Below are 24,118 nucleotides of genomic sequence, written 5' to 3' on the forward strand. Positions count from 1 at the left end.
AGAAGAAAAAACATGTGAAGAGATCCCCAGCATTCTTGAAGAGCTCTGTGATAGCTCTTCTGTATAGGCCAGAACTTACGTAGGAGATGTGGTAACTGAATTGGGAAAACTACGTGCAATAGGAGTCATTGGATTCCAGGGTGACAGAGGCCAAGTGGATGCACTCAATCACCAAAGGCAAGATGGGCATAGTTACCATAAGGAACAGCAGAGGCAAAGCAGCAGTTCAAAACTGTGATTCCACAAATCTATGGCCTTTGTTAGTTGATCATGGTGGTCTTAGAAGTGAAACAGATAAGAAACCTGGCCGGGCGCGGTGGCTCAAGCCTGTAATCCCAGCACTTTGGGAGGCCGAGACGGGCGGATCACGAGGTCAGGAGATCGAGACCATCCTGGCTAACACGGTGAAACCCCGTCTCTACTAAAAACACAAAAAACTAGCCGGGCGTGGTGGTGGTCGCCTGTAGTCCCAGCTACTCGGGAGGCTGAGGCAGGAGAATGGCGTAAACCCGGGAGGCGGAGCTTGCAGTGAGCTGAGATCCGGCCACTGCACTCCAGCCCAGGCGACAGAGCGAGACTCCGTCTCAAAAAAAAAAAAAAAAAAAAAAAAGAAACCTACAAAATTCTGACTTCATCTGCATTAGCATAAAAGTTCTAGGTTAAATGAACTAAAAGTCTAACTTGACTCAAAAAAACAGAGAGAAATAGCCCTGTATTAGGCCCTTCTTGCATTGCTATGAAGAAATACTTGAGGCTGGGTCATTCACAAGAAAAGATATTTAATTGACTCACAGTTCTGCAGGCTATATAGGAAGCATAGTGGTGCCTGCTTCTTGGGAGGCCTCAGGAAGCCTCCAATCATGATGGAAGGCAAAAGGGAAGCAGGCACATCACATGGTGAGAATGGGAGCAGTAAAAAATGCTGTAAGTTTTAAAAATGCATATAAGTAAATAGGCTGGGTGCGGTGGCTCACACCTGTAATTCCAACACTTGAAAGGCCAGCGTGGGAGGATTGCTTGAGGCCAGGCGTTCAAGACCAGCCTGGGCAACATAGTAGGGCCCTGTCTCTACAAAACATTTAAAAATTAGCCAGGTATCGTATGGGCTACGATTGCACCATGGGACTTCAGCCTGGGTGACAGAGTGAGGCCCTGTCTCTAAAAAAACAACATGGCTGGGCATGGTAGCTCACGCCTGTAATGCCAGTGCTTTGGGAGACCAAGGTGAGTGGATCACCCAAGGTCAGGAGTTCAAGACCAGCCTGGCCAAGATGGTGAAATCCCATTTCTAATAAAAATACCAAAAATTAGCCAGGCATGGTGGTGGGCACCTATAATCCCAGCTACTCAGGAGACTGAGGCAGGAGAATAGTTTGAACCCGGGAGGCAGATGTTGCAGTGAGCAGAGATCGCACCATTGCACTCCAGCCTGGGCAACAGAGCAAGACTCTGTCTCAAAAACAACAACAACAACAACAAAACCCAGAATCGTGTCTTCATTCATTGGAGAATGCAGTTAAGCCTGGGCCGGGATGCCTGCCTTCCAGGTGGTTAAGGGAGTTCAGCAGTGGTGACTACTCTGTACACATCGTGGTTGTGGTCCCTGAACTTGGCTTTATTAGAGTTGCCCTTGAGAGGGGGCAGAAGGCCCGCATGCCACAGGCATCACTGTGCTGGTGGTGGCTCATGCAGTCCTGCAGAGGTGCAGAGAAGAGTCCCTCACCCTTAGAGGATACTGGGGTCGAAGGCTGCCTGAGGCCAGGCTGGAGGGGGAGGCAATGCTGTCCCATGCAACTCTGTGAAGAATTGTTCATTTCTCACTGAGTGGACAGCAGGGACCAGGGTCCTGGGCTTCAGGGATCACAGCCACAGCCAGCTGGTTCTGCCTCCCACTGAGGCTGTGTGGGCTGGGGCAGGAGGGCTTTGGAACAACAGCAGTTCCTAAGAGTTGATCCTTTTGAGCCCAAGCCCTCCAAATTTGATCTCCAGCTCAAGGTTCTGTGAACTTCCACACCCATAAATCCAACTGCCTCTCCCCTTTTCCATGGAGATCCTCAAAGTCATCTTGAAGATGTTCCACGTTGTAAGACGATGTCGCTCCCAAGCTTCGTGGGGTCTTCCCAGATGTCCCAGTTTCCCAGGCTGGCATGACCAGTCACCCGGTTCATTCTCAGTCTAGGACTCAGACTCATCCTTGTCCTCTCATTTCCCAAATGTGGGCTGCGAACAACCGAGTAGATGTTTTAGCTGAAATGTCCCCGAACCCTCTTCCATCCAGTCTCCCCACTGCGCCTGCATGATCTCTTCAGAGTCAAACAATGGATGCTCTGGTCCAGCCTCCTTGCCCGGCTCTACCCTCTCCAGGTCTTTCCTACCTGCTGCTCCCCTCATTCTGAGCCCTACCACTAGGCGGGGTCCCTTGAGTCCCAAGGGGCCCAGCTTCATCCCCCTAGGGCCTCACAAGTGCCTAGTCGGTGCCCGATCTCTGCTCCAGCTTCACTTCCCCAGGTAGCCTCCCCAACTCAGGGATTAGGATGTGAATTTCTTTGGTGAGGTCATCATTTAGCCTGCTACACCTACTTTATTTTTGTTTTTCTTCATAGTATTTATCATTATCTGTCTAAGTCCATTTTGTATTGCTATGACAACACCTCAGACTGGATAATTGATAAGGAAGACAGGTTTATATTTAGCTCCAATTCTGCAGGCTGGGAAGTTCAAGGGCACAGTTCTGGCTTCTGGTGAGAGCTTTTGTGTGTTGTCCTAACATGGCAAAGAAGGTCAAAGTGGAAGCAAATAAGTGCAAAGAGACAAAACCCGAGGGGCATCATGTCGTTATGACAAGTCACTCTTACGGGAAGAAGTACAGGCTTGTGAGAACTAATCCCGTCTCTCCAGAGCAAGAACTCATTGCCAGGAGTACGGTACCAAGACATCATGAAGGATCCATCCCCATGACCAAAACACCTCCCACTAGCTCCCACCTCCCCACATCACCATGTTGTGGGTCAAACTGCAACATGAACTTTGGTGGGAACAAACCATATGCAGTCATAGTGCCACCCGATGAGGACATAGTGAGCGGTTTCTGTCTATACAGACCACGTCTCCCTCTAGAATGTCAACTCCATGAGAGCGGGAACTTTGTCTTGGTCACCACTGTATCCCACTGGTATGTGCCTGCACATAGTAGGTGCTCAATAAACACTTGTTACAATATAGAGACTGAACCATCATAGAGACTGAACAGAGAATGAGAATGCACTGTGGTTATACAATGCCAATGCAAAAACCAGCCTCCTCTGTGCACTGCTAATATGCAGCACCCATTGGAGGAAAACAATACAACTTCACTTAGAGATTCACAAGGAAGACCTGAATAAAAAGAGAGGCATTCCATGCTTCTGAATCAGAAGAACTTAGTTTTTTAACACATCAAGTTTGGGAATCAAAATCCCAAAGGAATTTTTCCTATACCTTGACAAAGTGACTCAAGAAAGTTTCATTTGGAAGAATAAATAGGTGAAATGAGACTAGATAGACATTTAGAGAAAAAGGAAGAGTAATCAATAGAAATTATACTACCAGTCATTAAAGTATTTAATGAAACTATCATAATTAAAGTAATATAGCACATAATTTTGGCAGAAAATTCAAAAGGCAAATTAATGGAACAGAAAGACACTGGTTTAAACCAGACTCTAGTAATTATAAAACTTAGAATAAAATTTTAAAATTTTCAAATAATAAATTCAGTAAAAATTCCAGAAATATTGTGTAACTGTTTAGGAAGAAAAGGAAAAGAAAAAATGTGAGAGCCATGCCTCCACCATACATTTAGAGTGGTAACTAAAGACATGAGATCTGGGTTCAGATCTCTACCTCATGGCTTACTTGCTGTACCACCTTGGACTACTCACCCCTTCAAGTCTCAAATAGGAGTTAGCAATTCCTAGTATCATTGTGAGGATTCAGAGATTGAGTGCCTAGAGAATACTAAACACACCCTAGGTGTGTGGCTAAGCTATTTAGAGCTAATTCAATGAAAAAATGAAATGACGTAAAACCTGGAAAAAATGTAGATTCGTGTCTATCAGAATTTGGCATTGGTAGCAATAAAAACAGCAAACAAAAGCATAAATAGAAATTTATCAGAGTTGACTACATAAAAATTCAAAGTATATGTGGTATATCACAAAAAATCTTCAAAACTGAAAGGGAAAAATGTTCTTTATAAATCAGATGCACATCTAGTTACCATTTATAAAATGTACAACATCATATGAATGAATTTATGTTTAATAGCACAATAAAAAATTTGGAAATAAAGGCCAGGCACAGTGGCTCCCACCTATAAAATAAAGGCCAGGCACAGTGGCTCCCACCTGTAATCCCAGCACTTTGGGAGGCTGGCGTGGCTCACATGAGGTCAGAAGTTTGAGACCAGCCTGGTCAACATGGTGAAACCCCATCTCTACTAAAAATACAAAGACTAGCAGGTATGGTGGCATGTGCCTGTAATCCCAGCTACTCGGGAGGCTGAGGCAGGAGAATCACTGGAACTCAGGAGGCAGAGGTTGCAGTGAGCCAAGATTGCACCACTCCACTCCAGCCTGGGTGACAGTGTGAGACTTTATCTCAAAAAAAAAAAAAAAAAAAAAAAAAAAGAAGAAGGGAAAGGACCAGAAAGTAGCTATGGGTTATTGTCAGTGAAGCTTTTGTTTTGGGAGGAGATTTAGAGGGTGCTTATTATGTTGCTGAAAATATACACAGTTATATATGCAAGTTGTCTGCTATGTACAAATCAACAGTGAGGTACCAAGGGATATAATCTATCCAATTCCAAGCAATGAAGACTCTGCACATGTGCACACACATACACAAATTATGTAGCATTTGAAGATAAAAATGTCTTTAAAGCTCTTCAAAATAGCACCAAAAACATAGAATACCAAGGGCTTTTATTGACTCCATAAGTGAAGTTTGATTCCTTAAAGGAGAGCACACCATTCCAGTCAAAGCCTTGGTAAAATAACCAGTTCCTCCAATTGTGTCCTGTTACAAATGAAAACAGATTCTTATTGCATTTATGCAAATAACTGTATTGCCATAAGTTAAGAATACTCGCAAATAGTTTCCAGATTTTGGGGAAATCAGGTAGAGAGAAACAAATATGCTCCTAATTTTGTATATATGATTGTTCAAAGAAAAGTTTCAATACTAAAAGAAACAAAACAAAGGATTAGCAACACTTAAAGCAAAAGTTGAAAATATTAGTCTTCTTTCAGTTCAGTTTATGCAGTTAACTCCTGTTCTGCTTAATATTCCTGAACACTTCAGCTCTTCATGTAAGTCCTGAAAGTTTTTTCCCTCTATTCTAATGTCACAACCTCCAAAGTTATCAGAAACCTACATTTAAGAAGACCTATTAGAGCCCAGGAGCAGTGCCTCATGCCTGTAATCCCAGCACTATGGGAGGCTGAGGCAAGTGGATTGCTTGGGGTCAGGAGTTGGAGACCAGCCTGACCAACATAGTGAAACCCTGTCTCTACTGGAAATACAAAAATTAGCCAGGTCTGATGGTGGGCACTTGTAATCCCAGCTACTCGGGAGGCTGAGGCAGGAGAATCACTTGAACACAGGAGGCAGAGGTTGCAGTGACCCAAGATTGCACCACTGCACTCTAGCCTGGGCAACAGAACGAGACTCTGTCTCAAAGAACAAAACAAAGAACACCTGTTAGAGTTCTATAACTGATTATAGAACCTCTTTCTTTTCCTTCCTTCCTTCCTTCCTTCCTTCCTTCCTTCCTTCCTTCCTTCCAGACAGAGTCTTGCTCTGTGACCCAGGCTGGAGCACAGTGGGGAGATCTCAGCTCACTGTAAGCTCTGCCTCCTGGGTTCATGCCATTCTCCTGCCTCAGCCTCCCAAGTAGCTGGGACTACAGGCGCCTGCCACCACACCCGGCTAATTTTTTTGTATTTTTAGTAGAGACAGGGCTTCACCGTATTAGCCAGGATGGTCTCAATTTCCTGACCTTGTGATCCACCCGCCTCAGCCTCCCAAAGTGCTGGGATTACAGGCGTAAGCCACCACACCCAGCCTATAGAACTACTTTCTAAAGAGGACCTAAACAAGACAACAATTGTCCATGCATGACAAAAAGTTTTAGGGCAGCCATAATCAAAGACACAATTGACAAGGAAATTTGTTATCTCTGTGGCACATAATACTTTAACATAATAATTATAATTATTACTGACAATGTCCTCTAAGATATATCAGAATTATAGGAGTTTCTCATAATTTTGGAACACATATCAATAACATATTTATACAAATACAGCCCAAAGAAAACCAAACACCATTTCATGTTTGACAATGCTTTCTGTATAATTTTTGCACCAAAATAAGCCAAATTATGTCATTTTTGGACTTTAGGGAACCTAATATCTTAAATGATTAATTAGGTCAGAAAAAGACATAATTTGTAATTTGAAATGTTTAAAAATCTCTACTAAAAAGATACAAAAAATTAGCCAGACATGGTAGCATGCACCTGTAGTCCCAGCTACTGTGGAGGCTGAGGCAGGAGAATCGCCTGAACATGGGAGACGGAGGTTGCAGTGAGCCAAGATTGCACCACTGCACTCCAGCCTGGGTGACAGAGTGAGACTCTGTCTCAAAAAAAAAAAAAAAGATTTAAACATCAGTTTTTATTCCTAAGCAAACCAAAACTTAATGACAATATGACAGCCTGACTTTATAAATGTTCTTGTGTATTTTTTTAAATAAATTATTTTATTGTGACTTACACTGACCATTCATGACATTCTTGGACTTTCTGGTTTGTCTTGAACATTCCTCTTTCTTAAACAACCAGTCATTTTATTTTAGGACTAAATTTACCACACAAGATTCTTTCTCATATAAAATTATTTCTTTTTAAGCTTTCTTCCCACAAAAATATCCCTTCACTTATTTATTTATTTATTTATTTAAGAAGGATTCTCACTCTGTTGTCCAGGCTGGAGTGCAGTGGCACAGTCTCGGCTCACTGCAACCTCTGCCTCTGGGGTTCAAGCAATTCTTCCACCTCAGCCTCCCGAGTAGCTGGGATTACAGCCATGCATGATCACACCTGGCTAATTTTTTTGTATTTTTAGTAGAGATGGGGTTTTGCTATGTTGGCCAGGCTGGTCTCGAACCCCTGACCTCAAGTGATCCATTTGCCTTGGCCTCTCAAAATTCTGGGATTACAGGCATCAGCCATTGTGCCCAGTGAACCTCTTTAGTTTTATAACTTTCTTTACATCTCTCTTATTTCCTGGTTCCTTTTACCTTGGTTTATACACAACCTTTTTTTTTTTTTGAGATGGAGTTTCACTCCTGTTACCCAGGCTGGAGTGCAATGGTGCAATCTCAGCTCACTGCAACCTCCACCTCCCAGGTTCAGGTGATTCTCCTGCCTCGGCCTCCTGAGTAGCTGGGATGACAGGCATGCACTACCACACCCAGCTAATTTTTTGTATTTTTAGTAGAGACGAGGTTTCTCCATGTTGGTCAGGCTTGTCTCAAACTCCCAACCTCAGGTGATCTGCCCACTTCAGCCTCCCAAAGTGCTAGGATTACAGGCGTGAGCCACTGCACCCAGCCTATACATAATCTATGAACAAGCTTTGTATTATATAAAACTTGTTCACCTTTTTTAAAAAAAACACATACTGTTTTTTTAGCAAGAATGTTTTCCTACAATATATATTTGTTGGAAAATACCCAAATAATGAAATTTTAGGTTCTAAAGTATAACAAGTTTGTCTACAAGTATTTATAACATTACATTTACCCTGTTAGAGACAAACAACTATAATTTACTTAGTTTAGCTAGATTACTTATGAAAACTTCAATAGGATTTAAAGCCATGAAACTGCCATTTCAAAATTATAACTGAGATGGTGAAAAAAACATATAACCTGACTGACTCCATCTTGCTTCTAACCTCCAAGCTGTCCTTGTTCATTCCTGGACTTTGGGAGGAATTTAGTTTATAGTTTAGCTTTGAAGCAAATATGTTAACAGTCCTTTTCCTTTCCCAAAACACACCTCCTTACTGCCTGTGGACTAGACTGCCTAAAGCCACAAGATTATAAGTTATGGTAATTTTACTAAATAATTCAAGATGTAGCTATTTTCATTAAACCAATATCAATGTCTTATTTATTAAAGATTACACAAGCAAAGATCACTTTGTCTTGGGCTGGGTTTATAGCTTTGTAACCCTTGTGCCAAATTTTGACACCTTATAGTATTTGGCAGGGATAGTATGAAATTGCTTGATTAATAAATGCAAACAAAAATGTATGCTGGCAATTCTTAAGACATTTCTAAGATTACTTTGCCAATAATTTTAAAGTTAGCTTATTTATTAAATATTTTAATTAAGTTACATAAACTTGAAAAAGCACTTGACTAGTCTTTTCCTTTTTTACTATCTGATTTCAGCACTTTTATTTCATTTTTAAGCCAATTAATGAACACTCTTTTATATATTTTGTAGTAGTGAAATATTGCATACACAATGCATAAATACATAGACATATTAGGCATGCCAACAGAAGTACATTTTATAGATTCATAAAAACCTCTTTTTTTCCTATTTTAGACTGTCAGATTCTTGATAACCTGTTTCACAACCCTAGGCAGTTGTCAACTAAATAGCCTTGAAATTGCCTGTTAAAGGAAGCAACTCAGGTGAAAGTCAAATAGCAAAATTTACATTATAAGGTATGGATAGAAAAAGTTTGGTGTGCTAGAGGGAAATTAAAACACATTTAATTGCCAATTAAACATAAAATTACAGAAATTATAAAGGCCTTTTAAATACACACACACACACAACGATCCTATAGCTTTTACTTCAGAACTTCTAGCCGTGAGATAAATACAAATTCACTGGCTTGCAAAAAGAACTTGTTGGATCTAAATAGTGGTTTTTGTCATAATAGAAAAAATAACAGCAGATTTAGAGCAGCCAGAAAAGAAAAAAAATAGAGAAAAAGAGGACTTAGAAACTCTATAGTTTGCAGGTCGACCTTAGGGCTCTTTTTCCTTGATGTAAATGTGCATGAAGACCATATTATTCTCATTTTACATAAACTTTGGCAAGTAGAGGTGCCATAAAACCTATGGAGTGCTCAAAAGGGGGTCATTCTCCTGTTTTCTCCTCATTCTTAGATTATTTGTTTCCTGCTTTTTTTTTTTTTTTTTTTTTCTTAAAAAGAGGAACTGAGCTGTGGTCTAGGGTTTTTGTGTGGTGGATTTATGTGTGCTGCTTGTGCACCGGACTCCACAGTGTGCCACTACTGCATCGTTTCCTCCTTCTTACATGTTTCAGTTTGTCTCTCTAGAGGTCTGTGACCTCAGAGAAGGCTCAAAACGGTAGGTGATCAGCCCTTATATGCGTTTCCTGGATGATCCATTTTTTAAATTAATTTTTGTTGGAGATTTCCCTGCAGGGCTGCTGCATGTCATGGCGGGGTTAACCTCCTAGACACTCCCACGAGGCCCCCCGTCACCCAGGGGCACCTTTCAGTTGGGAGGAGTAAATGCCCTTTCCCTTTGGAGCTGAGAAAATTCAGTCTCTCATTAATGTATGAAAAAAACAGTCCAGTTCCTTACGCAAATGCATACAGACAAACCGAATTAAGATTAAATTTGAGAGAAAGAGCAGTAGAGAAGATCCTTTAGAATGCATCTCCAAACTAGAATCAGGATTCTTAAACAACAACTTCAGAGCAGAACAAACAACACCATAAAAAACCAACAACAATATGATCACTGAACACTCTAATGGTAAGGAGAAATTAAGACCAGCTGGTTGTTAATCTTAACTTTAGCCAAGACAAAACTCCAGTTCAGTTACTTACCTAGGGATGGGTCTCAGGCTGAAGACTGCTCTCCACAATCCTAGAAGCAGGGAAAAAATACAAATAAGCACGTCTTCCCTGTGGAAGCAAGCTCAAACTTCATACAGGAGTTCCCTGCCTTCCGTCGTTACGGAAGCAGGAAAACCTTGACCTCCTTGTGTTGGAAGCAAGTAAAACTCCAAAAAAAGAGGAGTTGTACAGCAAAATAAACTTTAGATCTCAACTAAATTTTGGAAGAGCAGAGATTTTCTGGAGGTGGTGCTCTCAGACCTCAGCAAATTTTCCTATTGGTATGAGTCATAAAGTTAGCTCATGCTGGTACCAAGCATCGATAGATTTGCCAAAGGTCAGGGTCATTTCCATTCGGAATCCCTCCGTGGTTACCAAATGTGAGCCCCCAGAATTTGAGACAGGTCTCAGTTAATTTAGAAAATTTATTTTGCCAAGGTTGACAACACATGCCCGTGACACAGCCTCAGGAAGTCCTGACAACATGTACGCAAGGTAGTCGGGGCACAGCTTGGTTTTATATATTTTAGGGAGACATGAGACGTCAATCAATATATGTAAGAAATATATTGGTTCTGTCCAGAAAGACAGGGACAACTTGAAACAGGGAGGGGGCTGCCAGGTCACAGGTAGGCGAGAGACAAATGGTTGTATTCTCAAGAGTTTCCGAGAAGCCTTTCTAAAGGAGGCAATCAGAATATGCATCTATCTCAGTGAGCAGAGGATGACTTTGAATAGCACGGGAGGCAGGTTTGCCCTGAGCAGTTCCCAGCTTGAATTTCTCCTCTAGCTTAGTGATTTTGGGGGCCCAAGATGTTTTCCTTTCACACTAGTATGCTAGATTGTTACTAAAAAGTAAATCTTTAATCTTTAAATAGTCTGAGAAATAAAGATCTACAGTATATAGATTACACTTTTGAAAAACTTCAGAACATTATCAATAATTTAGTAAAGGGTTCTTTTTATCACAACACCAATTCAACTATCTGGTCAAATCACTCGTTAGTGTCCTAGATGGTCTTTAAGAAAAGGAATATACATGGAATGTCCAATCTTCTTAAGTCAAATCTATACAAAGAGATTAAATCACATCAAAATATTTTTGAAATAGAGATAGGGTTTCCCTCTGTTGCCCAGGCTGGAGTGCAGTGGTGGGATCACAGCTCCCTGTAGCTTTGACCTACCTGGCTCAAGCCATCCTCCCACCTCAGCCTGACTACAGGGTCACATCACCACACTGGACTCACTTCGTTTTTTGTAGACACAGGGCCTTGCTATGTTGCTCAGACTTGTCTCAAGCAATCTGCCTGCTTTGGTCTCCCAAAATGTTGGAACAGGTGTGAGCCACCACACCTAGACTAGAAATGTGTTACTTGCAGAAAGGTTCTAAAATGGCTAATCAAAGATATTGCCATACATTAATTAGTCCAAAAGATGAAAACCAATGGATTGATGTGAGTAAGGATCACCAACCAAACAAGGAAACAACACAGATGGTGAAGTTCAGGTACCTTTTTCTTTGCCCATCCTTGTTAGATCAGCTGCAAGACACTGATGACAAGCTCTGTCATTTTACTAACTTTAGGACAGTCAGCTACAAACTACAACAATTACATATTCCCCAAATATCCTCTATTTTACCTTCACTGTTTGAGTACATGATAGTGAAATGTCAGTCCTCTTAATCATCCATTTTGCTAATGTAATGTACAAGATACATTCTACAATAATACTTTACAGCTGCTAATATAAATAGCAGTATTCAGTTTATTCCAACTCTGAAATTAGTTCACCAAGGGAAAAAAAAAGAATCAGGTACAATGGGAAGGATGACTGAAAATCCAGAAATAAATATCATACTTCCAGACATTATCTTACCACTAATCATGATTTTATATTTTATACTATTACTTGAATAAATTTTACTTTTAGAATTTTGGAATTTAAAGAATTTTATTATTCTGATACCATCAGTTGTTTGCTAACTACTTTTTCTTAAAGGTCAGTGAATTATAAAAGGCATATTTCGCAGAAAATATAAGATATCATATGTTGCATTTTAAAAATTTAATTTTAGAGTTAGAATTATACTATTTACTTTCTATGCTAGGTAATGTCACAATATACTTCAAAAGAGTTACATGTAATATATAAATAGTCACGAAATATAGATTATATGTATAACTAATACCCATGGGTATGGAAAAAATACCATTCACTCCCAGTATCATATGCAATAAAAGACATGTTTACTAACCCATTTACAAGGGCACATTTGCAATCTTTCTTCTACTGGCTCAGCCTCTTTTTAATGAATGTCCACAATCACTAAGTGATACTGTGGCAAACTGTACTCTTCCAAGACTCCCCAGAGACAATCAGCATCACATTTTAATTCCAAAGACCGTTAAAAAATGTACATTGTAGGAAAAAATAACTTTCAACAAGAGCCACTTTTTCTGACCTTGTCAACCTGTGAATCAGCTGTTCTTGGAGGCACAGCTATTTAGACACGACACCCTTCCTTCAGACGATGTGATCTTAAGGAATTTAGTAATTATGTGATTTATTAACATAAGACAGTATTTACTGACATGACCAGACAAACTGAAAAGGCCTTCTCACCTACTCCTGGAGTCCTCCCAGATTCCAGACACCCAGTGTAAGAAAACAGGTGTTGAAAGCTCTGCTGTCACTTCTGTAAAAGCGAACTAAGTATGGCCTGAGAAAGACTCTGTACTTCTATATTTGGGTTCTTGTGGACAAACTGTAAGGTAGCTTAATAGGAAGACAAGATTGAAAACCTAATTTAGGAGTCTGTGCCTGTAACAAAAGCTGAGTCTTGACCATACTTTAGCCACTCATACACTGATAAGTGTTCAAACTGTGTTCAAATACGGCAAATGCCAACCTGTAACCAATCCAGCTGTTTCTCTACCTCACTGCCAATTTCTTTCTTTCTTTTTTATTTTTTTGAGATGGAGTTTTGCTCTTGTTGCCCAGCCTGTAGTGCAATGGCATGATCTCAGCTCACTGCAACCTCTGCCTCTTGGGTTCAAGCGATTCTCCTGCCTCAGTCTCCTGAGTAGCTGGGACTACAGGAGCCTGCCACCACACCCGGCTAATTTCTGTATTTTTAGTAGAGACAGGGTTTTACCACGTTGGCCAAGATGGTCTCGATCTCCTGACCTTGTGATCCACCCACCTTGGCCAATTATATTTTTAGAAGGCCTGTACACTTGGAAAAGACTGTTTTAATAATTAGAATAACTTGTCTCATTATTGATTTAGAAATGCTATATTTAAAAGTAGGCTGGCCAGGCACGGTGCACTTTGGGAAGCCAAGGGGGTGTGGATCACCTGAGGTCAGGAGAAGGAGACCAGCCTGACCAACATGGTGAAACCCCGTCTCAACTAAAAATACAAAAATTAGCCAGGCATGGTGGCAGGTGCCTGTAATCCCAGCTACTTGGGATACTAAAGCAAGAGAATCACTTGAACCTGGGAGGCAGAGGTTTCAGTGAGCTGAGGTCATGCCATTGCGCTTCAGCCTGGGCAACAAGAATGAAACTCTGCCTCAAAACATAAAAGGATGAAAGTAGGCCAACAACAGGAATTTTGCAGTTGCACAACAGAGAATGTAAATGAATTAACATTCAGTGTCCATGGCATGTTACATACTGTGACTTACCCCATCTACTCTGAACCATTTACTCCATCCATGTGGTGGCTCAAATAGAGTTTCCGTGTTAATCCCACAATGAACCTCGGTAATTCTCACATCACAGTGGTTGTAAACATTTGTTAATGGACAAAGAAAGTTTTTCCTAAAACAGCTACATAACACTAAGACTACTCAAATTTCTAAATAATCCCTTACAAGACAGCCTGGCAGCTTCCTTTTCATACATTAACATGTGGAGCCTATTTTAAAAGCTCTTTAACAGTGACTGTCGAAACAGCTTCCTAGTTATTCATATAATGTTTCTTCTTTTTTTTAAGTTTTCAAATTGGTTTTAGAAAAACTTAAACACTGATGAATTTGGGCCGCTATCAAATCCTTAAGAAGCATTTTTGCCAAGTAAGATGGGCAAATGTCCTACATCTGCTAAATATGATACGAGAGGCCATGCACTTTTGAAAAAAATGAATAAATGATTTCCAACAGTCGCTGAGCCCTTTTTTTTTTTTTTCTGTTTCTGTTTCTTTTCTTTTTTTCTTTTTTTCGAGACAGTCTCCCAGGCTGGAGTGCAGTGGTGCAGTCTCGGCTCACTGCAACCTCCGCCTCCTGGGTTCAAACGATTCTCCTGCCTCAGCCTCCCGAGTAGCTGGGACCATGCTCAACTAATTTTTGTATTTTTAGTAGAGAAGGGGTTTCACCATGTTGGCCAGGCTGGTCTCGAACTCCTGACCTCAAGTGTTCCACCCACCTCGGCCTCCCAAAGTGCTGGAATTACAGGCGTGAGCCACCGCACCTGGCCTAGCCTTTTAGTTTAAAAATTATTTCAGTGTTATTTTCACACTCTACGTTTGAGAATACAATTTTTTTTGAGGCCGTTAGGTTTAAAGCATATTTTTTAAGAGCCGACCTGGCACATAAAGCCGACCAGTCTGTACTGCTGATGGACCCCCAGTAGATTTGGGGCGCTGACGCTTACTTCACTGTGAGGAACCACATCCGAAAGGGATGGTGCTGGAAGGCAGGCGGGAAACCGGTGTGGGAGCAGAAGAGGAAGCCGTCGACGAGGAAGGAGAGGGTGTGGGACGCAGACAGAGAGAGAAAGGCCAGCAGAGGAGCGAAGAGCGGAGCGCAGCGCGGGCGGAACCGGCGGGAAGCGCGTGGGAAAGGCCGTGTTTTCAAATGAGGCGGGCGCCGGGAGAGGCGAGCCTGGCCGGGGGCGCCCCGCGCTCTGGTGGGAAGAGCTGCCTGCAGACTGAAGCCGAGAGGAGGCGGCAGCGGACGTCCAGGCGTCCCTGCAAACCCCCGTTCCCTCCCCGCGCCCCTCGAGGCCCCCGGCCCGGCGGCAGCAGGAAGGCGCAGGATTCGGAGCTCACAGGCCCGGGCCCGCGGCCGCCTTCCCCGCCGTGGCTCGGGGGCGTCGGCTGAGGCGGGGCGGAGGCGGGGACCGGGGTACCTCGCTTGCGCAGCCTGGAGCCCGCGCTGGGCCCAGCACGACCCTGCCTTGGCTGCTGCCCCCCCGAGTCTCCAGCGCCGCCGGACCCTCACGCCGCCGCCTTCTCTCCAGCCCAGCGCCGCCGCGGCCGCTACCTCCTGCCGAGCATTTTCCAGCCCCCAAGCCCTGAGAATCAGTTCTGGGATGTAACAGAGCAAGCGGACATTATTCTGGGACCAGCAAGCCTGCGTCACTGCAGCCACCACACTACATGGGTGAGTAAACGCCTCTGGGATCAGCGTGGACCATGCGGTAATCCAAAGAGGTTGAAATATTCATTCACCATAAAATCTTACAGATTTATTCCCTTGAAACGTGATTTTCTGCAGTCGTACAGCCTGAGACAGCCGAGTGCTCTAGCAAAAGGGCCAAAGGATAGAGGCAGGGCCTCTAGGGAAGAAAGAGTGAAAACGTGAAAGAGACCACATGGCGGCCCACACTGCCCCAGGCCAGGCCTGGCTGACACCTGGACGGCTGGATCCATCCGGTGCACGTTCTGGCCTATTGTGGTCAGGGAAGGAGCGGAGCCCCCCCACCCCAGGCCTCCTGCAGAGGAGTGGGCTCAGCAGGGGGCAGGGACGGCCTTAGGGGTTGGGGACTGACCAAGCCTGGGGGCTAGGAACGGTAAGTGGGGCCCATTATAGAAGCCGGTGACCACTTCCTTATTTACTCCAGAGATGATATGATACTCCACAGTGTGGAGGTGCCATATTTAGCCATGTCCCTGCTGTCAGCATCAATAATATGTTTTTTGCTATTATTATGACTTTTGAACCCAAATGCCCATCAATGATAGACTGGATAAAGAAAATGTGGTACATATACACCATGGAATATTATGCAGCCATAAAAAGGAATGAGATCAGGTCAGGCATGGTGGCTCACGCCTGTAATCCCATCACTTTGGGAGGCCAAGGTGGGAGGATCACTTGAGGCCAGGAGTTTAAGACCTGCCTGGCCAACATGGCAAAACCCCGTCTCTACTAAAAACATTATACAAAAAGCCTGGCATGGTGGCGCGCACCTGTAATCCCAGCTACTTGGGAGCCTGAGGCACAAGATTCGCTTGAACCTGGTAGCCAGAGGCTGCAGTGAGCTGAGATTGCTCTGGTGCACTCCAGCCTGAGCGACAGAGCAAGACCCTGTCTCAAAAAAAAAAAAAAAAAAAAAAAAAAAAAAAAAAAAAAGAATGAGATCATGGCCTTTACAGGGACATGGAAAGAGCTGGAAGCCATTATCCTCAGCAAACCAACACAGAAACAGAAAACCAAATACCGCATGCTCTAACTTGTAAGTGCAAGCTGAACAATGAGAACATATGGACACAGGGAGGGGAACAAGACACACTGCGGCCTGTTGGGGGTTGAGGTGTGGGGAGAGAGAGCATCAGGAAAAATAACTAATGCATGCTGGGCTTAATACCTAGGTGATGGGTTGACAGGTGCAGCAAACCACCATGGCACACGTTTACCTGTGTAACCTGCGCATCCTGCACATGTACCCCAGAACTTAAAATAAAAATTAACATTAAAAAAGAATTTTATTTTCACCAGGTATTCAATATTACACTTTTGCCATATTTTACTAATAACTTTAAATTTTTGACATTCCTTAAAAATGTGTTCCATTAAATCCTCACTTTGTCCTATAACTTTGCTTACTACACTCGTCCTTTCCTAGGTTTTCACTAAAGTTTTTTTTGTGGTTAAGAAAACCTGTTAACATAACAAAAAATAGAAGGAACAGTAGAATGAGTGGTGGCATACCTACTTCAGGTTACACAAATGGCAACCTGTGCTTGAGATCATTCTTTTATTTAAAAAGAGATACATCAGGCCTAAGTCATGTACAGCCCCTTTGAACATGTTTTTAGATTTTCTCACCTCATACCTATGGGATAATTAATAGCATTGCTTTGCTTTTTAATTAAAGGCTGTATTGTACATGCCAGTCTACACTTGCTCTTTTTGAGATGTGTCCTTGTTCATCTTTATCAGTTTTCTTGTTGTCGTTGTTGTTGTTTGAGACAGAGTCACACTCTGTCATCCAGGCTGTAGTGCAGTGGCGGGATCTTGGCTCACTGCAGCTTCTGCTTCCTGGGTTCAAGTGATTCTTCTGCCTCAGCCTCCCGAGTAGCTGGGATTACAGGTGTTTACACCTGGCTAATTTTTGTATATTTAGTAGAGACAGGGTTTCAGCATGTTGGCCAGGCTGGTCTTGAATTGCTGATCTCACGTGATCCACCCGTCTCAGCCTCCCGATGTGCTGGGATTACAAGCATGAGCCATCATGCCCGGCCAGTTTTTATCTTTAAAGCTGATGCAGATGACGTTGATGTTAAGCCCTGGAGGCTGACAGAATAAAGGGCACCAGAGGGAAGTCAGGGCATTACTCCTGTTGAGTAGAAAGGCCACTCATCTTGCGCTTCTGGTCCAGAATTCCCAAGTAGGAAATTGGATTCTCCTGCTGGTGCTGGGGACTTTGCTTTCAGTGTCTGCTCTGCGACCTTTCACTCCATTTTCAGTGAGTTCGTGGTAATTAGAGTGAAGTAGGAAGTGACACAGGCTGCCTGATCTTGTGGCTGTTTTGGAAGGTCATTTTTATTTTGAACTTAAAAATCAAATGTTTTGGAAGAACCCTCCTTTGAGCCATTGTGTGATTTAAAAGACTGCAGCGTGCGTCTTCCCAAAGTGCATGCATTTAGGTTTTTTAATGTTGGGTTTGTTAATGGCGTTTCAGTATTTGGTAACAAATGAGGAATGTCAGTTCAGTTTACCAGTGACTTCAAAATAGAGAGCTGGTAGAGTTTCCTTTTAGGTTGTGCTTTTCCAAAATCCACAAATGGTCAGAAACTCATTTATCTTGTTTCATCATAGACTTACAAAACACATTTCGGTGCCTAAATGGGATTTGGGATTTTTGTTTGTTTTTTGTGTTGCTTTTGTGAGTGTGTAGAGACAGGGTCTTGATGTGTTGTCTGGGCTGATCTGAACTGCCTCAGCCTCCCCGTGTCAGGATTGTAGGCATGAGCCGCCGTAACCAGCCTTAATGAGGTGTAATGTTTCTATTCTGCCTTCTTAAACCTCGCTCAGTCAGTAAACATATTCTGTTCAAACTGAATAATTGAACCCAGGAACTGAATACATTTAGGTAAAACTTGCTACTTGAGACTTGGGCACTGGGTGGATTTGAATGATGCCGTACTCGTGATGTCTACCCTCTCACTATCCACATTCAGGGATGGAAAAGATTTGGAGAGTGAGGAATGCTTATAATAAAGTTCAGCCCAGCTCCCTGCTGTAGAATGTTCTTGTACGAGCAGTTGAGCAGTCAGTAAAGCAACCCTTTTCATTGTTGAACTGCTCTCGTTCTTAGAAAGTTCTTGTTTCTGTTGACTTGAAATTTACTTCTGTGGTTTAATTTTTCCCGCTGTTCTGAATTCTTTCACGTGCCACACAGGACGTGCCTGTTCAGTGAGTTCATAATCTTACTTCTCATGGGTCTTGCACTTAGTCTTCTTCAAGCTCATCATCCCTCAGGTTTTGCCTCCTCCTGTCACCAGGCCTTGTCTTCTGGGCACCGGCATCTGGCTCTTTCCATGGAGTCTGGCCGGCACCGCAGGCTCTGGACCAGCATCAGCTGCCCCTGGGCTCTTAGCTCTTGGGAGTTGCTCCTCCATCCTTTGCCTGCCTGGGCACCGACCTTGCACCTGGTCTCAGTCCAGGCTCAGCCCCGGCTCTGCTGGTCCTCCTCTCCCTATAGGATGGCCAGCCGCCGCGCCCTCCTACTGTGCTCCAGGCCCCACCCGGCCTCTCTGGACACTGGATCTGTAGTGTAATGGGAACAGGTCACATGACAGTTTCCTTTCTATACCTTTTTATCTTCTGTAGACTATTGAGATTTAGTAAACATGTCTGTTTGTACATGCTTAAAATGGTTGGAAAGTTTTGCCTTGTCTATGTTTGCAAGCAATGAAAACTAAAGGTGGTAGGAATTATATTGACTTATTTAATCTTGGAGTCAACATTTTCAAAGCTATATTTTTTTTGGTAACACCTGAAAATTATACAGTGTCTGCCTGTGTAATTTTTTTTTTTTTTGCCCGTATAGTTTTTTTTTTTTTTAAACTTACTTTGTAGTCTTTTTTGTTTTGTTTAACATAACGTTTCAGAGTAATATGCCGAGTAATGGATGAGCATTTGTTAGGTTGGGCTAGGAATGGGGACTGGGGTAAGGCCAACTATAGTTCTAAGAAGAGGTTCCAGTTTAACACCATTCCTTTAGGAATTGTATCTTATTTTAATTCAGAGCAAAAGTCACAAAGCCGCATATAGGCGTAAGTGATTCTTTTGAGGAAGTGGGTAACTGAGCTGTAAAAAGTTCTTCATCTCCATCTGAGACCACCTCATCCTGGACTTCATTGTCCATATCACTATCAACATTTTGGTCAAAAGCTTTCAACAAGGCTCTAGGAAGTTCCAAAGCTTCCCACATCTTCCTGTCTTCTTCTGAGACCTCCAAACTGTTCCAACCTGTGCCTGTCACCTAGTTCCAAAGTTGCTTCCACATTTTGGGGTATCATAGCTGTACCCCCACTCTCTTCAGTACTACTGTATTAGTCCATTTTCATACTAGTATAAAGAAACTTTCCTGGGACTGTATAATTTATAAAGGAAAGAGGTTTAGTTGACTAACAGTTCAGCATGGCTGAGGAGGCCTCAGGAAACTTACAATCCTGGCAAAAGCAAAGGAGAAGCAAGGCACTTTCTTCACAAGGTGGTACAAAGGAGAAGTGCCGAGCAAAGGGGAAGGAGCCCCTTATAAAACCATCAGATCTTGTGAGAACTCAGTCACTATCACAAGAACAGCATAGGAAAATGACCCCCATGATCCAATTACCTCCACCTGGTGTCTCCTGACACACAGGGATTATGGGTACTATAAAGATTATAATTAAAGATGAGATTTGGGTGGGGACGTGAAGCCTAAGCATATCACCTGGTGTTCAGATGAAGAGGTTGTAGAAGCATATCTACTGAGTAAAGAGGGAAACTGGAGTCAGGAAGCTTTAGACTTGGTTTTCTCCCACATTTAAAACAAACCCAAGGAAAAGATGGTGCAACCGTGCAAGCACCTGGCGGATCTGTTGTGTCTCACACAGGTTTTCTGTTTTCCCTGTGTCTTCAATAGTATATGTCTTACTGACGCTGCCTCAGGGCTCCTGGCATCCCCCAGCCCAGTCTTCAGCCTGACACATCACAGGCGCTCAGCCCCTAAGTATTCCAAGAGGGAGTGCAGCTCCTAGGGGTCCATGTCCCATGTCCTCGTGTTTCCTGCTGGTGGTGTTTGGAAGCACTGTTGACATTTGGGCCCCAGTCTGTCCTTGTTACTGCGGGTCTTGTGCCGTCTCTGGAACAGCCCTTTATGGGCACCATCTACTCACTCATTCGCTTCGGTTGGCTGACATGGCCCCTGAGCTCTCTTCCTGTCCTTAGACCCCTCAAGACCAGATGCAATGTTGAGTGTGGAGGCTTCCAGGCCCTGCTTTCCTTCCCAGCTTCAGGCTGGCCCAGCTCCTTGTCCTGCTGTCCTGCTTCACTTCCTCCGCGTGGCTTTCCGTTCCCAAACAGGTTTCTTCACTTTTGCAAGGTGGCGTGGGAATGAAGACTAGCACGTGCCAGCACACATCAGGACAGGTTTACGAAATTAGGTTTTAAGAGAACACAGAATCCCAAATTAGTCATCTTGTAATACGTGTTAAAGTGTGTCACCTAATTGCTGAACAATGAAAAACAATTCCTTTTATATTTAAAAAACTCACTAGTTAGCTGAGAACCTAGTGGTAGTTGCAACTTTTCTTTTCTTTTCTTTTCTTTCGAGATGGAGTCTCGCTCTGTCGCCCAGGCTGGAGTGCAGTGGCCGGATCTCAGCTCACTGCAAGCTCCGCCTCCCAGGTTTACGCCATTCTCCTGCCTCAGCCTCCCAAGTAGCTGGGACTACAGGCGCCGCCACCTCGCCCGGCTAATTTTTTGCATTTTTGGTAGAGACGAGGTTTCACCGTGTTAGTGAGAATGGTCCCGATCCCCTGAACTCATGATCCGCCCGCCTCAGCCTCCCAAAGTGCTGGGATTACAGGCGTGAGCCACCGCGCCCGGCCGCAATGTACTTTGAACAGAAGAGTCCTTTTGCTTGACAAAGGTAAAGGAAACTGTTCGGTCCGAGAGCAGAACCACTAAGGCAAATTCACCGAGATATCTGGAAAGTTAGAATCCCAGCCCCAGTCCGTCAAATCGAGCATCATAAAATTAAGTTGTCCTTACTGTGAAATGGCCATTTGTAATGGTTTCTGAGAAGTGGGACCCATGGTGGTGTCGATGTCTGAGCCAGGTGAGGGTGAGATCCCTGGCGCCATGCGCTGGCCGCCAGGATGCCCTGGGAAACGCCTTCTGTTCACAGCTGTGTGATTCTTTTCTTTCTGTGTTGGTGAAGCAGCCAGACCCGGTCCGTTTGGAATGCCTGGGATGGTGCCGCCGCATGTCCCTCCTCAGATGCTCAACATTCCGCAGACCTCTCTGCAAGCAAAGCCCGTGGTAAGGCCTTCCCTGCACTGGGTCGGGTGGCCGGTCTCAGACATGGTGTGTGCATTGAATTTCAATGAATGCCAAAATAAGTTCCTAAGCTCTTGAATTGATGTGTGAAATAGATGCCAGTGTTTGTTGAAATAAAAATGATCCGGGAAACATCGTCCTGGGCCTGAGTCGGGTCCTGCTGGCCACGTGCGCGTGACCTGTACCCTTCGCTTCAGGCCCCACAGGTGCCCAGCCCAGGGGGCGCCCCGGGCCAGGGTCCATACCCGTACAGCCTCTCTGAGCCAGCACCTCTCACGTTGGACACGAGCGGGAAGAATCTGACGGAGCAGAACAGCTACAGCAACATTCCTCACGAAGGGAAGCACACGCCGCTGTATGAGCGGTCCTCGCCCATCAACCCGGCCCAGAGCGGCAGCCCCAACCACGTGGATTCCGCCTACTTCCCTGGCTCTTCTACATCGTCATCTTCCGACAACGACGAGGGCAGCGGAGGGGCGACAAAGTGAGTGGTGCACAGGTTGTGGGGTGCTTCCTGGCGGGTAGTGACCTGGGGAAGCTGCCTTCTGGCCTGCCAGCCCAGCTGGTGTTGTGCTCAAAGATGTAGTTTGTTGCAGGTGGGTGATGGTCAGTCTGTACTCAGACGGGGGTTCTTTGGACAGCGATGAGAGAGGAAGAGTACGTATGTTCTTTGAAGTTTCCATGATTTAAGACCTGCACCATCCCAGCCCCATGGCTTGGAGCCGCAGGAAACTTTCTGGGGAGGAATTTGACAAGAACTGGTTTGTGTGATGCCCCAAACATGGGGGCATTTGTCCGGTGTGGTGCCACTCACACCCACCACAGCAACCCCCTGCCGACCCCCGAAACATTGATCTCCTGGCTCCTGGATCAAGGGAGCTCTGAATTTCCTCTCCTTCTCCTAAACTCAGCAGATCAGAGGACACTTTTGAAATAACACTGTTTGGCCAAGCAAAACCCTAGAAAGCTGCCTAGACCCGGGCTGACTGTTTCCTTAGAGGAGTATTTTAAACACTGTGTGGACTGGACGTGGTGGCACATGCCTGTAATCCCAGCACTTTTGGGGGCCAAGGTGGGTGGATCACCTGAGGTCAGGAGTTCGAGACCAGCCTGGCCAACATGGCGAAACCCCGTCTCTACTAAAAATACAAAAATTAGCTGGGTGTGGTAGCACGTGCCTGTAATCCCAGCTACTCAGGAGGCTGAGTCAGGAGAATCACTTGAACCCAGGAGGTGGAGGTTGAAGTGAGCTGAGATGTCACCAGTGCACTCTGGCCTGGGTGACAGAGCGAGACTATCTCAAAAAAAAAAAAAAAAAAATGATAATAATAAAAACACTGTGTGTCCTTGAGTAAATGAGTTCGCAAATATATAGTTGGTTTCTGATTGAAGAGGCTGGGTGTGGTGCCTCACACCTGTAATCCCAGCACTTTGGGAGTCAGTGGCGGGTAGATCACTTGAGTTCAGGAGTTTAAGACCAGCTTGGCCAACATGGTGAAACCCTATCTCTACTAAAAACATAAAACTAGCCGGGCGTGGTGGAATTCGCCTGTAATCCCAGCTACTGTGGAGGCTGAGGCAGGAGAATCACTTGAACCTGGGAGTCAGAGGCTGCAGTGAGCCAAGATCACGCGACTGCACTCCAGCCTGGGTGAGAGAGCAAAACTCCATCTCTGAAAAAAAAAATTCTGATCAAGGAAATTTTAAATTTGTATTCCTCCCCTCCCTTTAAACTGTCTTATATTAAAAAAAAAAGAAAGAAAAAGAAAAAAAAAAAGAAAGAGAAAGAAAATGTCTTTCCTTTAAGTCAGTGTCTCCTTTTCCTTAGTGTAAACTCTACAGAGTAGATAACCAGGGCTGGTTGATGTTACATCTATTTCTGATGTAAGAAATATAACAGATGTAGTTGTCAGTTTCCATGCCAGTTCTTACCTGGAGTGTCACCTGAAGCAGGTGATCTTTCCTCTCTGTCCTCTGTCCATCTGTAAAATGGGAACGAATGTTTGTTGACCCAGGGCAGAGGTTACTGAAGGGCTCTCTGCCATCCAGGGATGCACACCCTGTTTATGGCAAAGAAGTATAAAATTAATAAATGTTTATTTGTTGTATGTGCAGAGAAGTGTAAAATTAATAAATGTTTATTTGCTATGTGTGCAATGCTAAAACTCTAAAATGAAGTAAAGAGTTGCAATTGAATATTCAAAGTTTTAACCTCTAACAAGAACAACCGCAAGATGGTCTTAGAAGCTCTTATGCACTAGAATTCTAAGGCGTGTGCATTTTGTTGTAAAATGTGACTCAGGTAGCAAGATCAAAGTGTCTGTACATACAGTTTTCATCTTCGTGAGAAATGTTCTTTCTGAACTCTGAAACATAGGTAAGAAGTAAGACAAACAGCAG

General features: G+C 43.8%; 1 protein-coding gene and 1 long non-coding RNA gene across 3 annotated transcripts in view; one reads left to right on the plus strand and one right to left on the minus strand.

Annotated features, from left to right (window-relative positions):
• Window positions 1-10,795, minus strand: part of LOC103219770 (uncharacterized) — an 81,649-nt gene extending 70,854 nt beyond the window's left edge. The window contains exon 1 of the long non-coding RNA XR_012094723.1: window positions 9,928-10,795. This is a non-coding gene — a long non-coding RNA (uncharacterized lncRNA). The remainder of the gene's footprint in view (window positions 1-9,927) is intronic.
• Window positions 10,796-14,912: 4,117 nt separating this feature from the next.
• LOC103219768 (putative uncharacterized protein FAM120A2P) lies at window positions 14,913-22,550 on the plus strand. 2 transcript variants are annotated; one of them, XM_037998636.2, is made up of 3 exons: window positions 14,913-15,325; window positions 21,603-21,700; window positions 21,916-22,550. In XM_037998636.2, the coding sequence occupies exons 1-3, from the start codon at window positions 15,322-15,324 to the stop codon at window positions 22,204-22,206; spliced, it is 393 nt and encodes a 130-aa protein (XP_037854564.2). In that variant the 5' UTR covers window positions 14,913-15,321; the 3' UTR covers window positions 22,207-22,550. The 2 variants fall into 2 exon arrangements, with proteins under 2 accessions (XP_037854564.2, XP_037854565.2); XM_037998637.2 differs by having other exon boundaries at window positions 14,914-15,325; window positions 21,600-21,700.
• The last annotated feature ends 1,568 nt before the right edge of the window (window positions 22,551-24,118 follow it).

The sequence above is a fragment of the Chlorocebus sabaeus genome, chromosome 12, assembly GCF_047675955.1.
Source record: "Chlorocebus sabaeus isolate Y175 chromosome 12, mChlSab1.0.hap1, whole genome shotgun sequence".
NCBI classification, from domain to species: domain Eukaryota; kingdom Metazoa; phylum Chordata; class Mammalia; order Primates; family Cercopithecidae; genus Chlorocebus; species Chlorocebus sabaeus.